The 11,738-nt window shown below is 42.4% G+C and overlaps 2 protein-coding genes and 1 non-coding gene across 3 annotated transcripts in view; 2 read left to right on the forward strand and 1 right to left on the reverse strand.

Annotated features, from left to right (window-relative positions):
* LOC106813905 (peroxisomal membrane protein PMP34-like) overlaps positions 1-4,844 on the reverse strand; it is a 5,772-nt gene extending 928 nt beyond the window's left edge. The window contains exons 1-8 of the mRNA XM_014818149.1: positions 4,727-4,844; positions 3,310-3,440; positions 2,677-2,828; positions 2,207-2,326; positions 1,638-1,786; positions 1,297-1,395; positions 833-897; positions 124-335 (exon numbers count right to left, since the gene is read on the reverse strand). Coding sequence (XP_014673635.1) covers positions 185-335; positions 833-897; positions 1,297-1,395; positions 1,638-1,786; positions 2,207-2,326; positions 2,677-2,828; positions 3,310-3,440; positions 4,727-4,780 — 921 coding nt within the window. The 5' untranslated portion in view covers positions 4,781-4,844 and the 3' untranslated portion in view covers positions 124-184. The remainder of the gene's footprint in view (positions 1-123; positions 336-832; positions 898-1,296; positions 1,396-1,637; positions 1,787-2,206; positions 2,327-2,676; positions 2,829-3,309; positions 3,441-4,726) is intronic.
* Positions 4,845-5,064: 220 nt separating this feature from the next.
* Positions 5,065-5,146, forward strand: Trnal-uag. The gene has a single exon. It is a non-coding gene; the product is annotated as a tRNA-Leu (tRNA).
* A 2,893-nt stretch (positions 5,147-8,039) lies between these two features.
* Positions 8,040-11,738, forward strand: LOC106813903 (jacalin-related lectin 5-like). The gene is made up of 3 exons (XM_014818147.1): positions 8,040-8,180; positions 9,990-10,338; positions 11,638-11,738. The coding sequence occupies exons 1-3, from the start codon at positions 8,040-8,042 to the stop codon at positions 11,736-11,738; spliced, it is 591 nt and encodes a 196-aa protein (XP_014673633.1).

Below are 11,738 nucleotides of genomic sequence, written 5' to 3' on the forward strand. Positions count from 1 at the left end.
CTCAGAATGATGGTTACAATCGGGTACAAAACACGACACGCAGTTAATGTTACCAGAGCATATGATTGTGTAGAGCCAGTAGGTTCGTTGTGATGCCACCGTGACGTCATCACTTCAGAGCTCTATACAACCTCGTCAAAATGCATATGGCTGCCGCTTAGCAGACGACATTCGACCGTCGTCACTACTTCACAGCTGCGGCTCCTTTCACTCTCAGAAGAGCGAAGACAAATGAAATGATTTCCTCGTAGCAGAGGAACATCAGCGCAGACGTGAGAACTGTTTGAAAGAGCTTGGCCTCCAGACCCTTGTACATTCCCACCATGCCCTTACTCCTTCGAATAAAGAATGAGAGAAACATTCAGATAACAGTGGATTCACAGACACACCCACTACGTATCATAAACGCTGTGACGTGCGTATTGCATTGGTTTTTCTGTTGTATACGACTGTTGGTCAATTTTCTTACATACTAATAACCATTCTTCAAGTGCTACATGTATATTTCAATTGGGGACAATCTGAATCAGAAGAAGATGACGGTTAAGTTTGAAATCATGCCACTACTTAATATTCAAAATAATAGCAGCATGGATAACGATTACACAACCATCATACATTCTGGTGTTACGTTGCAACTGAATTTATTTAGACAAGTATTCATATCTGGATGTGTGCACGTGGTTCCCAACTGCAACACAATGCTTGGGAATTCGTTAACAATATACTGGTTGTTCTATGTATGTAAAAAGCACCCAGGCAGTATGTGTTCTGTCTATGGACATCCCAAGTTCATCAACTTAGTAAGTATAACGTTACAAGCACCACTCACCGAACGAGCTCCAGCACAGACATCAGTAGGGAATGCTTAGAGTTGTTCGTGTTTAGTTGGCCGGCCTGCACAACAGAATGTTCACGTGAGCATTTCGATAAGGCTCCACATTACAATGTCACATCACATAGTCACACACATCCAGCTTTTGTTTTTAAATTGATGGTTATAAAAGTAATAAATTCAATCAATTAACAACCATCCATCCATCCATCCAACCAACCAACCAACCAATCAACCAACCTATCAAACAAACAATCCACAACCTACTTCAAGGTGAATTAGCATATAAAATATTTACAATTCCTCCCAATATATAATTCATTTGTAAAACTAACTCCAAAACTCAATTATAAATCAAATTGTATAAAATGAGAATTATAAGTGTAATCCACTCATCAATTCAGCCACCAATACAAGTAACCTGATATTATCCACTATGAATGAATCATTCAAACAATTACCCGCAGCTTGGACTGTATAAACTGCATAGGGTAGGTCGCTGTGGTTGCTATACACTTTGCAAGGCCTCCAAGCAAGAAGTATGTCAGTGCACTCAATTCCTATCAGTGGAAAATATTACCTATGAAAACTGTATATATAGTTACAAAGCATAAGAGTATCATAGGAATGCTGTAAGGTGTAAAAATCACGCTGACAAGAGTGGCTCATAAAACAATAAGCATCGATCGAAATAAATGACGAAGGAGAAATAACAAGCTCACATCAGCACATGCTTGCATTTCTCTACGCAAGTGCTAGGTGTGGTGAAACATTCGAAAATTATATGCATGTGCGTCATTACCTTCACTCCTAGTCGCCGGTGGAGTCGTCGCTTCAAAGCTTCATAAAGCGTGAAGTGAATGGCAGGGTTACAGACGAGAAGGAGAGAGGCAGGGCAAGAGCGCCACAATTCTGCAAGGCCTTCTTCTCGGGCGATCTTTACTAAGCCATCTATAGCAGAGGGAGAAAGATAGGTGAGCAAAGGAACCAATCACATCTCTACTGCTATCGTGAATAGTTCTAAAACCAGTATTTTCAGTTAAACAAAAACACCAAACGTTAGTTGATCTTTGCTATCGTGCACAGTTCTAAAACCAGTATTTTCAGTTAAACAAAAACACCAAACGTTAGTTGATCTTTGTACGAAGAATTCAAACCTCGTCCCCACTTTAACACCACCGTATTAGATTATTTAGGGGTCTGTGTTCTGATTATATATACCTCAATGAAACAACAGCCATATATAAAATGTGCCAATGCCAGAAGTATTATGTAATTCAGCCTGCCTTCTGTAAATAGATATAGTGACATCAACATTGCTGATACAGCATCCTTGATATGGTAAAATTACGTGCAGCATGCAGGGCGCACCTACGATTCCACTGTAGTGTGAAACATTTCTGTGTTCACCACCTTTAAGCTTGGTTCCCTGCAACTGTAGTCTAGTGTTGACTGTCCACAGTGGTGTGGTTATCACCACATTCACAATACCTGTCAACAACAGATGCACAGACTAGTACATAACTATGGCAGTAACCTCACTATATAACCATATTTAGCAATGAAAACACGAAAGTGAATATGCATTGAAGACATTTGCACGTTACTTGCTATTATGCATTATAACAAACTAAAACACAAGTCCCCTACAAATGACGCTACATACCCACCTTTCGTGTAGGCAAAGAGATCGATTTGGCATATTTTAGGCGGAACTATAGTGAGTGAGACCTCTTGATCCTAAACTATACAGCTAGATTGTTGGTTAGTCGTGATCAATCAAGTGATCAAAAGAGGTAGATGCAGACATGCATGCATATTAAGAGGATGATGTAACATACCTGCAATGGTTCCTATTAGCAGGTCTTTGACTGCACTTCTCTCACCAGCCGGTATAAGGACCCTTCTCAGTCCATGGAATGTGTAGAAGTATACAAAGTTGGAAGTGAACAGACTGGTGATGACAGAGTGAAGTCCTCTATACAGTGCCAGCCTGAAACAAATTAACTGACTTGAGAGTGTTCTCCAGTTGCAAGCACCCAATAACGCTAGTCATTGTTTTACTTGACAAAACAATGTGCATCGACACCTGTGACATTGTTTTAACACAAACACGAGTTCACACGCATTAACATGATTAGCGATACTGCTTCTTATATGTATATCCCATCCGATTACTTTTCTAAAGAATTGTTTGTGACTGCACGAATATGGCAGCGACCTAGCATTTTTAACTAATACCGAGATGAGCTCATTAAAGGTGATTGAGCTTGTTCAACTCTACCTCGTGACCTCGGATTTTTTAATGACAGGCTTGTGCTTAAGTTATAGGATTATAGGGCTGGGTTAGGAATATAGGAATGCGGTTAGGGGGTCATAGTTAAGGTGATTAAGCGAGCATGGAGAGTGAGATGATAATAATGATTCTTGTATTGGGGTCTGAAAGTAGAACTGAACTAATCGATCGTGCTTACACTCCCTCTTCTCTTGCAATGTCAATAGCGTCCAGTACTGGTATGCTTCTTGGTATTCTTCCATCGTCCACCTGCAGTCTTATCTTCACGGTATCTAGAGGGTAGAACACGGTCATGGCAATACCACTGCCCTGAAGAAACGTAAAAGTGAGACACGATATAAGTTGCTGAGCCATTCGTACCATATTTCCCTACATAGACACATAATAATATAAAGGATGCCTAATACTCCAACCCAACTGCTGAACTGGCACCTGTCATGTCTATAATATACCTACTCTAATATATAATTTATAAATACTGAAATACGTACCATATTTTTCGCTACATAGACGCGTACATAATATAGAAAATGCCTAATACTCCAACCCAACTGGGGTGCAAATCCACTTTAGGCACCTTAGGTATCACGAAGTGATGCACAGATTTCTGTGTATCATCAACTTATGCACAGACTTTCCGTATATCAAGGAATGATGCAAAAACCCTAACCCTAACCCTAACCCTAACCCTAAAGGTTATACTTTATGACTTAGGGTTAGGGTTAGGGTTTTTGCATCATTCCTTGATATACGGAACGTCTGTGCATCAGTTGATGATACACAGAAATCTGTGCATCACTTCGTGATACCTAAGGTGCCTATTAAAAGTGGATTTGCGCCCCCAACGGGTACCTGTCACATGTTTTAATGTTTAGTTTGCAGTTTAATTTTAGTGTTTGCAGTAACTTACGACATTTAATTTGTGCGACAGAGAATGTGCTTTATTTGGCGTACCAAAGAAGTTATTAAGCGCAAAAAGTTGTCTTTGCTTACTACCTGAAAATTGCCATAGTATCTAAGTATGTTCTATACTATAGTATAGCTGAGAGGGTCTATGTCCCACGGGGTACTGCCGGAACGTACCCTGGGTACGGTCCGGTATACCGAAACGTACCCTGGTACTATCTAATATGCCGGACCGTATCTCGCCTACTCCACTAACGAGTCTATAGGGAGTTGTCTACGCCTACTCCCTAACCCGAACCCTAACCCTAACCGGGGCCCCTGGGCCCTATCCGGCCTAACCCTAACTCTAATCCTAACCATATCAAATTGTGACTAGGGTACGTTCCGGTATACCGGACCGTACCCAGGGTACGTTCCGGCAGTACCCTGGGTGACATAGACCCTATAAGCTATAGTATAGCCCTGCGGCGGAGCGGAGGGCCTATGCTATAGCATAGGCTATAGTTCTAGAGTAGCCACAAGTTCCCATCTCGCTTAACACTACGTGGCGACCTCCGCCGTGTAACTAGTCGGAGAGCCTGGTCGGTTTAGTTCTAGAGCTACCTCTTCAGCGTCAGTAGTGTCACCCAGACAATCTCAATTTAGCGACCAATTACCAGTATAACACACCTACTTTTATTTCAACTTACCGTAGCCCCTGCCACCGCATGGACAAACGTTTCGTATGAAAATAAATGTGTCATATTGGTCGTTGTTGTGCCTGAGGTTTACAACAATTACACGCCATGGGCGCTGCCATATTTATACTGCTCGCGGTGGTGGTGCTGTGGTCGTTTTGTAAACTTGTCTTCTCATATTTTGCCGATTTACTATATAATACGAAATAAATGCACGCATTATTGTTTCCATTATTATATGGAGCATGCGAATCAAAAGCAAAACTTTAACGCAATACGTGTTGTTCCAAATTTCATAAAAACAGGATGATAAGTTGAGGCCAGTCGCGCGACCAATTTCTTTAGTGATTGGTAGCGTGGCCGAGTGGTCTAAGGCGCTGGTTTTAGGCACCAGTCTCTCCGGAGGCGTGGGTTCGAATCCCACCGCTGCCAGAACTTTTACTGCATTGATACATAAAAATAATATGTAATTAAAAAAGTGAATTATGATGGAAATATTATATTGTAATTTTATGATTTGTAATGAAAAATTTACGTTTCATACGGGCTTAAAACCTGTCATGGTGTCTTAAAAGGAGCGGCAATATAAAATTCGAGAGAATGTAGCAGATTTCAGCGATAAATCAAAATGAAACGAACAACAGTTTATTAGTTTCTACTTAATTGCCAACAGATAAAAATTTATTGTGTGGGTGCCAATGAACTATAGCTACAGAGATAATTTCGCTTAGAGAAAAGCCGTACATTCTTGTAGATATGATTATGATCAAGACCTAATAACACATAATGCATTGTTAGCTCTTGTTATAATGTTACTGAATGACACATTGAAAGTAACATATATAGACGTTATTAGTTGCATGCTATATACCTTTCAGAAATACACCGTGAAATTTTGAATTCCAATTTTTTAATAGATTGAACACGAAACCTGATATGCTATATCGAAAGCTAGCTGCTATATCGAAAGCTGCTATAACGAAAGCATATATAACTAGAGCACTCGGAGAGCGCAGACCTCCGCCAAGGCAGCTCAATTCTCTCACTGTGAAATTTTTTATTAATTAATTAAATAATTAATTGGATCCGGATCACCAGCAAAATGTAATCAATTCTAAGTTAAACCCATTTCTGACCTATCCTAAAAATTGTATGAATGAATGAATGAATTAATTGGATCCGGATCACCACCAAAATCTAATCAATTCTAAGTTAGCCCATTTCTGACCTATCCTGAAAATTTTATGAAAATCCGTCCATAACTTTTTCAGTTAGGCTGTACACAAACCCACAAACCAACAAACACACGCCGGTGAAAACACAACCTCCTGCCAACCCCTTGGCGGAGGTAATAATTGAGCACGAAGGGTCGTTGTCGTATCAGGTACTACATATATGTACCCGAGGTAGTTTTAAGTTGTTTAGTATTATGTTTATATTTTTATATGAGGTATGTAGGGTTAGGGTTAGGGTTAGGGTTAGGGTTATGGTACACTTCTGTAGTACAAGTATGGTACACTTTGTGTATACATATATGTACCTCGGGTACATATATGTAGTACCTGATACGACAACGACCCCTTCAGCGATAATTGATGATCAACTTTTATTGCTAAAGACACATACATAACATACACAATCAAGTATTGGTCCAGCTTTGGCACCACAATAATATAATGATTAACCCGCTTTACATTCCCTTCCCCCAACCACCCACGCCTACTGAATAAATGTACCACCGATAGATAACTTTGTTCTTTTCTGTGTGTACATCATTATTTGGGAATGATATCATATCAGGAGTCTATCTATTGATAAACTCCTGATCATATTGAATACTCGCTCCCGCTATATCTGCACAGCAGATACGCGCGGAGAGAGCGTGGATTTCTCGTTGTTCGATATTTCAATCGATATACGCATAATTATATCCGTATTTTACGAGAGCCAACTATCGAAGTCATGTTGTCAACACACCTACATATAAATACGTCTATATAGTATATATACATATACATATATTTCTGTTTTTCACAACACGAAGCAGATTTCTTGTCCCTATAATAAGTTACTGTCAAAGCGACGACAGATGTCGCCAGGCGACGTCGCTTTTTATTTATTTATTGATGTTTACTTATTTACCAATTCCAGATTATCTTTATAGTGATTTGCGCGCGTGTCATGGCACTATGTAATTGTTACCATTCCCACGCCCGTATTCACCCAGAAAGCATATATATATATAAGAAAATCCCAGAACAATGCGAATCATATATTTTAACAAATTTAAATAAATAAAATGACGTCGAGTTGAAAATAAGATGAAAATCAAGAAACCAAGAAAATATGCGCAAACCATAGCTATGTAGATAGTCAACAAAATAGAGTATTGGATAGACATAGTTACCGCGTTAACTAGTAAACGTTTCAGTGAAACACACACACCCATGCACGCACGCACGCACGCACGCACGCACGCACGCACGCACGCACGCACGCACGCACACACACACACACACACACACACACACACACACACACACAAGCAGTATAGCGTGCAAACAACAACTAATTGCAAAAAATATTTCTCTTTAGCAATTTTATACACATAATATATATTTCGTAAAGCCCCGTAAAAATTATATCACAAATATTGACGTCCTTGCTGGAAAATGTATTACGTACACTAATTACTGATTGCATGTCATCATATTATGGTTTACACGTACGAATAGGCCAGTGATTGAATAATCCGCGAAGCACACACTCGCACGCACGCACGCACGCACGCACGCACGCGTACAGAACGACTAACCCTAACACAACAGGCGTGTTCAATGATTATTGCATGCATTACTACTGACTAAATACCCCGTGTGCAATAATACGCCCTTGACGGCAATTTTACAACAAGATAAACCGCACGTAAGAACAAGCAAGAGCACGCAACAGGCCGTAACATACGTACAATAATTCCCGCACTGGAAACATACATATTCTTCTTTAAACCCCGTTAACGACGGTTACACCCGCGAATACTGCCGTCTGTTGCAAGCTACACGAAATGCGTGCGAATTCTCCTGTTGGATATATTGTTTATATTATGTAATGAGCAAAATGAAACAAGAGACATACACACACAACTCGTGATCACAATCGACGGTAAAATTGTCGTGATTTCTAACAAGCCCACTCTGTCGCTAAATATGGCTGCCAGCAGTATTACAGCCGCGCGTGACACTGCGTCAGTCGGAGACAGGGTATTTGTCACCCCAGTAAACACAAATATCCATATAATATAAACAACCGATAACACACGATAAGGATGTCGAGTATGATTCCAGAAATTCGTCATTTTTCCTATGAACAAAGACTAGAGAAACTAGGACTTATAACACCGGAACAGAGAAGAATAAGAGGAAGAGGAGACCTCAATGAAACTTTCAAACTAATGAATGGCTACGAAGTAATTGACCCTACAAAATTCTTTACAAGATCGGAATACAACAGTACTCGTGGCCATAGCCTCAAATTGCTCACTCCGCGTGCACGACTAGAGTTAAGGAAACATTTTTTTCAGTTTTAGAGTAATAAATCACTGGAATAACCTGTCAGAAGAAGCAGTACAAGCTAAATCAATTAACTCGTTCAAAAGCCATGTGGATGAATATGTAAGGATGGGGGTTTATACAAGACGTAGTCTTCCTACCCTTCGATCCACTCTAAACATATAGGTGAGGGGTGGAATCAGGTAAATCAGGCAAAACCGTTTCACTGCGTTATACAGAAATGCCGAATCAGGTACAAATAACATACTGTTGTGCAGACGAATAGTGTATTCACTATACATATAGAGCCATCCATTGCTTGGTGGAAGAGGAAGGCATTGCATCTTTGTCGCTAGCTTTATGGATAGCGATTAGGGAAGGTCTACGATTTTAATTGAAAAGTTCTAAAATCTACAATACCGGCGGCACACAATGTCCGAAAATAAATACAAACGATTGGGTGGAGGACCAAACCAATGACACGACGTCGCATACCCCCTTGATGTCAATGTAGCCTGTACTGACACACTGCACTCCGAGCCCTGTATGATCTCTTACCAAACGTGGTCCTGCACCCACCTCCTAACAGAAGATATAGCCTCATCATTTGATGTCGTACGAGAGCATATCAACGACAGAAGATCGGGCTTAAGACATGATTAACACAAGGAGTGGAACGTAGCAGATCATACTGACACATTTCGACTGCCGAGAACACGCATGCTCTTATATATTCGCGAAAAGGTATCGTGACATCAGCAGATTTCGGGAAGGCGGCGCTCCCTCCACACACCCACGGTGTCCATGGTCACTAATACTAACTCACCGCATGTTCACGCACCTCACCGAAACAAAGTGAAACCCAGTCACATCTATCCGTTCCCCTCCCCCACCCCTTCCTGTCGTCTATCCCTCCCCGTCCCCCATCCGTCCCTTCCCTTTCCCGCCATTCCCATTGGGCTTACCCTGATTAATCTACGCACTCCACTACTAACAATTGGCCCCGAGTCAATCACAATGCTCACTAAAGTACACGTTGCAAAGGATGCAGCCGCTCGAGTACGCATATAAATAAACGCGCCGCATATACACATATTATAGCACGCGGAACGTTAATTATAATTAACAAACTACACGGACGCAAGAAGACAGTTAGATTTCAACATCAAGCACGTAGGTGGAGGGTGTAGGAGGTCGTGCATGGCTGCTCGTCGAGTCGCCACACGGGGGCGCCACGGTGCACACGTGATATATCGATTTCCGACCGATATCACGTGACTATTAGGGTCTGATCAAAGTTATCGTCACTCGATCATCGTCAAGGCATAGACTTCCAACTCGAGTGGTGAGATTGACCGTGATCACGCACGCACGCACGCACACAAGCGCACGCACGCACGTACAAATACACACAAAACATACAATGCGTATCTTTTCACGTCAAGGTCATAGTCGGACATATTTGCAGCCACTGCGCGACATTGTAATATTGGCAACCGCTTCTGTTGGAACGGGCGTTGTTAAATTGTGGCGCACTGCGCAGCACGGGACGGTGGACGTCACCATACACACCCCGCTAGTGCCTGTCATTATATACAGCTTCGATAAGGACAGGAATGCAACAGCGCACGTCAAATCAACAATACATCCATCAGAGACTGCACGACTATACGTCATGGAAAGAGAGAGTTCTGCCAATCGCATCTACGTGACACGTAATGATGTAGTTTCTACGTAGTTTCAGCCCGAAAAACCCTGGAATCGCGGGCACGGAACCCGAAGGTAATGGAATTCGGGCATGGAACCCGAAGCATGGAACCCAAGGTACGAAACCCGGGGCATGGAACCCGAGGCACGGAACCCAGGGCATGAAACCCGGGGCACGGAACCCGAAGCATGGAACCCAAGGTACGAAACCCGGGGCATGGAACCCGAGGCACGGAACCCAGGGCATGAAACCCGGGGCACGGAACCCGAAGCATGGAACCCAAGGTACGAAACCCGGGGCATGGAACCCGAGGCACGGAACCCAGGGCATGAAACCCGGGGCACGGAACCCGAAGCATGGAACCCAAGGTACGAAACCCGGGGCATGGAACCCGAGGCATGGAACGTGCAGATGGGGGCAGCCTCTTGTTGGATGTGTTGTTGTAGTCGCACGCGTGCCCCCTGGTGTCTCGGCTGCATTGCAACAAGATCATCAAAGACACTGATTCCAAGTACACACTAATATAAACCGACAACTTGAGAATGCCCGTTCGAATCTCAAAAATGCGTGGCAGACGCCTTGAGCAACGACGCTCGCACACGAAACACAGCAGTCTCCTGTGTCGTCGTGTCATCATTGATTGACCGATGGCCAAACTCGTAATGAGGCTGGTCTTGCGCAATGTATAATTAACACAGCGGGTCGAAAAACACGCGAGTTAATGGTGCGAACATGCACTTCAATTATGCATCATGAACGCAGTGTTGCAACTGCTTGGGAGACTTGTGGCTGTGGGGTTGGCGTGATTGCTCTTTGCAAAACCATCGTCGGTAGTTATGACATAACACTTCATGATGCTTCTGGCAACAGGTCTCTGGGTTTTTTGTTTCACTTACACGAAACAAAGTGTTGCGCATCGAATTTTCGTGATAGGAACTTCAGTACACGCTAGAATTTTGTGTGTAAAATTCTTGTTGTAAAATTACATGTCACATGCGTCAAAATTCTGCACAGCTTTGCAATGATTTGTAGGTTTGCACAGTTCGCAATAGACTACATTCATCAAGCTTCGTACACTCGTATTTCCCCATACGTGACAGACGTAAAGGCAGCCATGGCTGTTACTACAAGATCACCATGCCAACCGACTTCTACCAAGATAGCCTACTGTTAACGTCTGCTGCACCTCTAAACAGAGTGGTTGAAAAGTACCATCAACACACACACACACACACACGCACGCACTCACGCACGCACACACACACGCACGCACACACACACACACACTCTGCACATATATACATGCTACTAGCATGTGTGTTCATGTTAGCACTTCGTGCTCTAAAGAGTCCACCTATAGCCCGACCAGGCTGTGCGACCGATTGTCTACAATGTCTAATAGGTTAATTAGGCTAATTAGGTAGCCTATTTGTCTTCTAACCCTAGCAAGACCGTTTCTTGGAGCTAGAGTCCAGCCAGCTTTTAAAAACTAGCAGTCCACTGCTTCGACCAGTCTGCTTCTACATGCACCAGGCCTACAGTATTCATCTCTTAAGTTATTAATTTTATTTATTAATTTATTAATTAATTAAGTTTATTATTATGGGCAGGTTGACAGCTACGCGAATACGTCCGTGCATAGGCTGTGCACATTGTTTGTACCCTAGCATGTGTACAGCCGGGTATAGAGAAAGGACACATGACACGAGAGTGCATACAGACAATAGCATACCCACTTATCTACCGCCTGCTGAATAAACTGACATAG

The sequence above is a fragment of the Priapulus caudatus genome, unplaced genomic scaffold, assembly GCF_000485595.1.
Source record: "Priapulus caudatus unplaced genomic scaffold, Priapulus_caudatus-5.0.1 Scaffold842, whole genome shotgun sequence".
Lineage (NCBI taxonomy): Eukaryota > Metazoa > Priapulida > Priapulimorpha > Priapulimorphida > Priapulidae > Priapulus > Priapulus caudatus.

What these genes read in the sequence shown, in the direction of transcription:
- LOC106813903 (XM_014818147.1), top strand. Translation starts at nt 8,040, where the DNA reads ATGTCGAGTATGATTCCAGAAATTCGTCATTTTTCCTATGAACAAAGA. An exon ending in AACTAATGAATGGCTACGAA is followed by an intron (nt 8,181 to 9,989) that starts GTAATTGACCCT and finishes GTAATGATGTAG; the next exon opens with TTTCTACGTAGTTTCAGCCC. An exon ending in CCCGAAGCATGGAACCCAAG is followed by an intron (nt 10,339 to 11,637) that starts GTACGAAACCCG and finishes TTTGTACCCTAG; the next exon opens with CATGTGTACAGCCGGGTATA.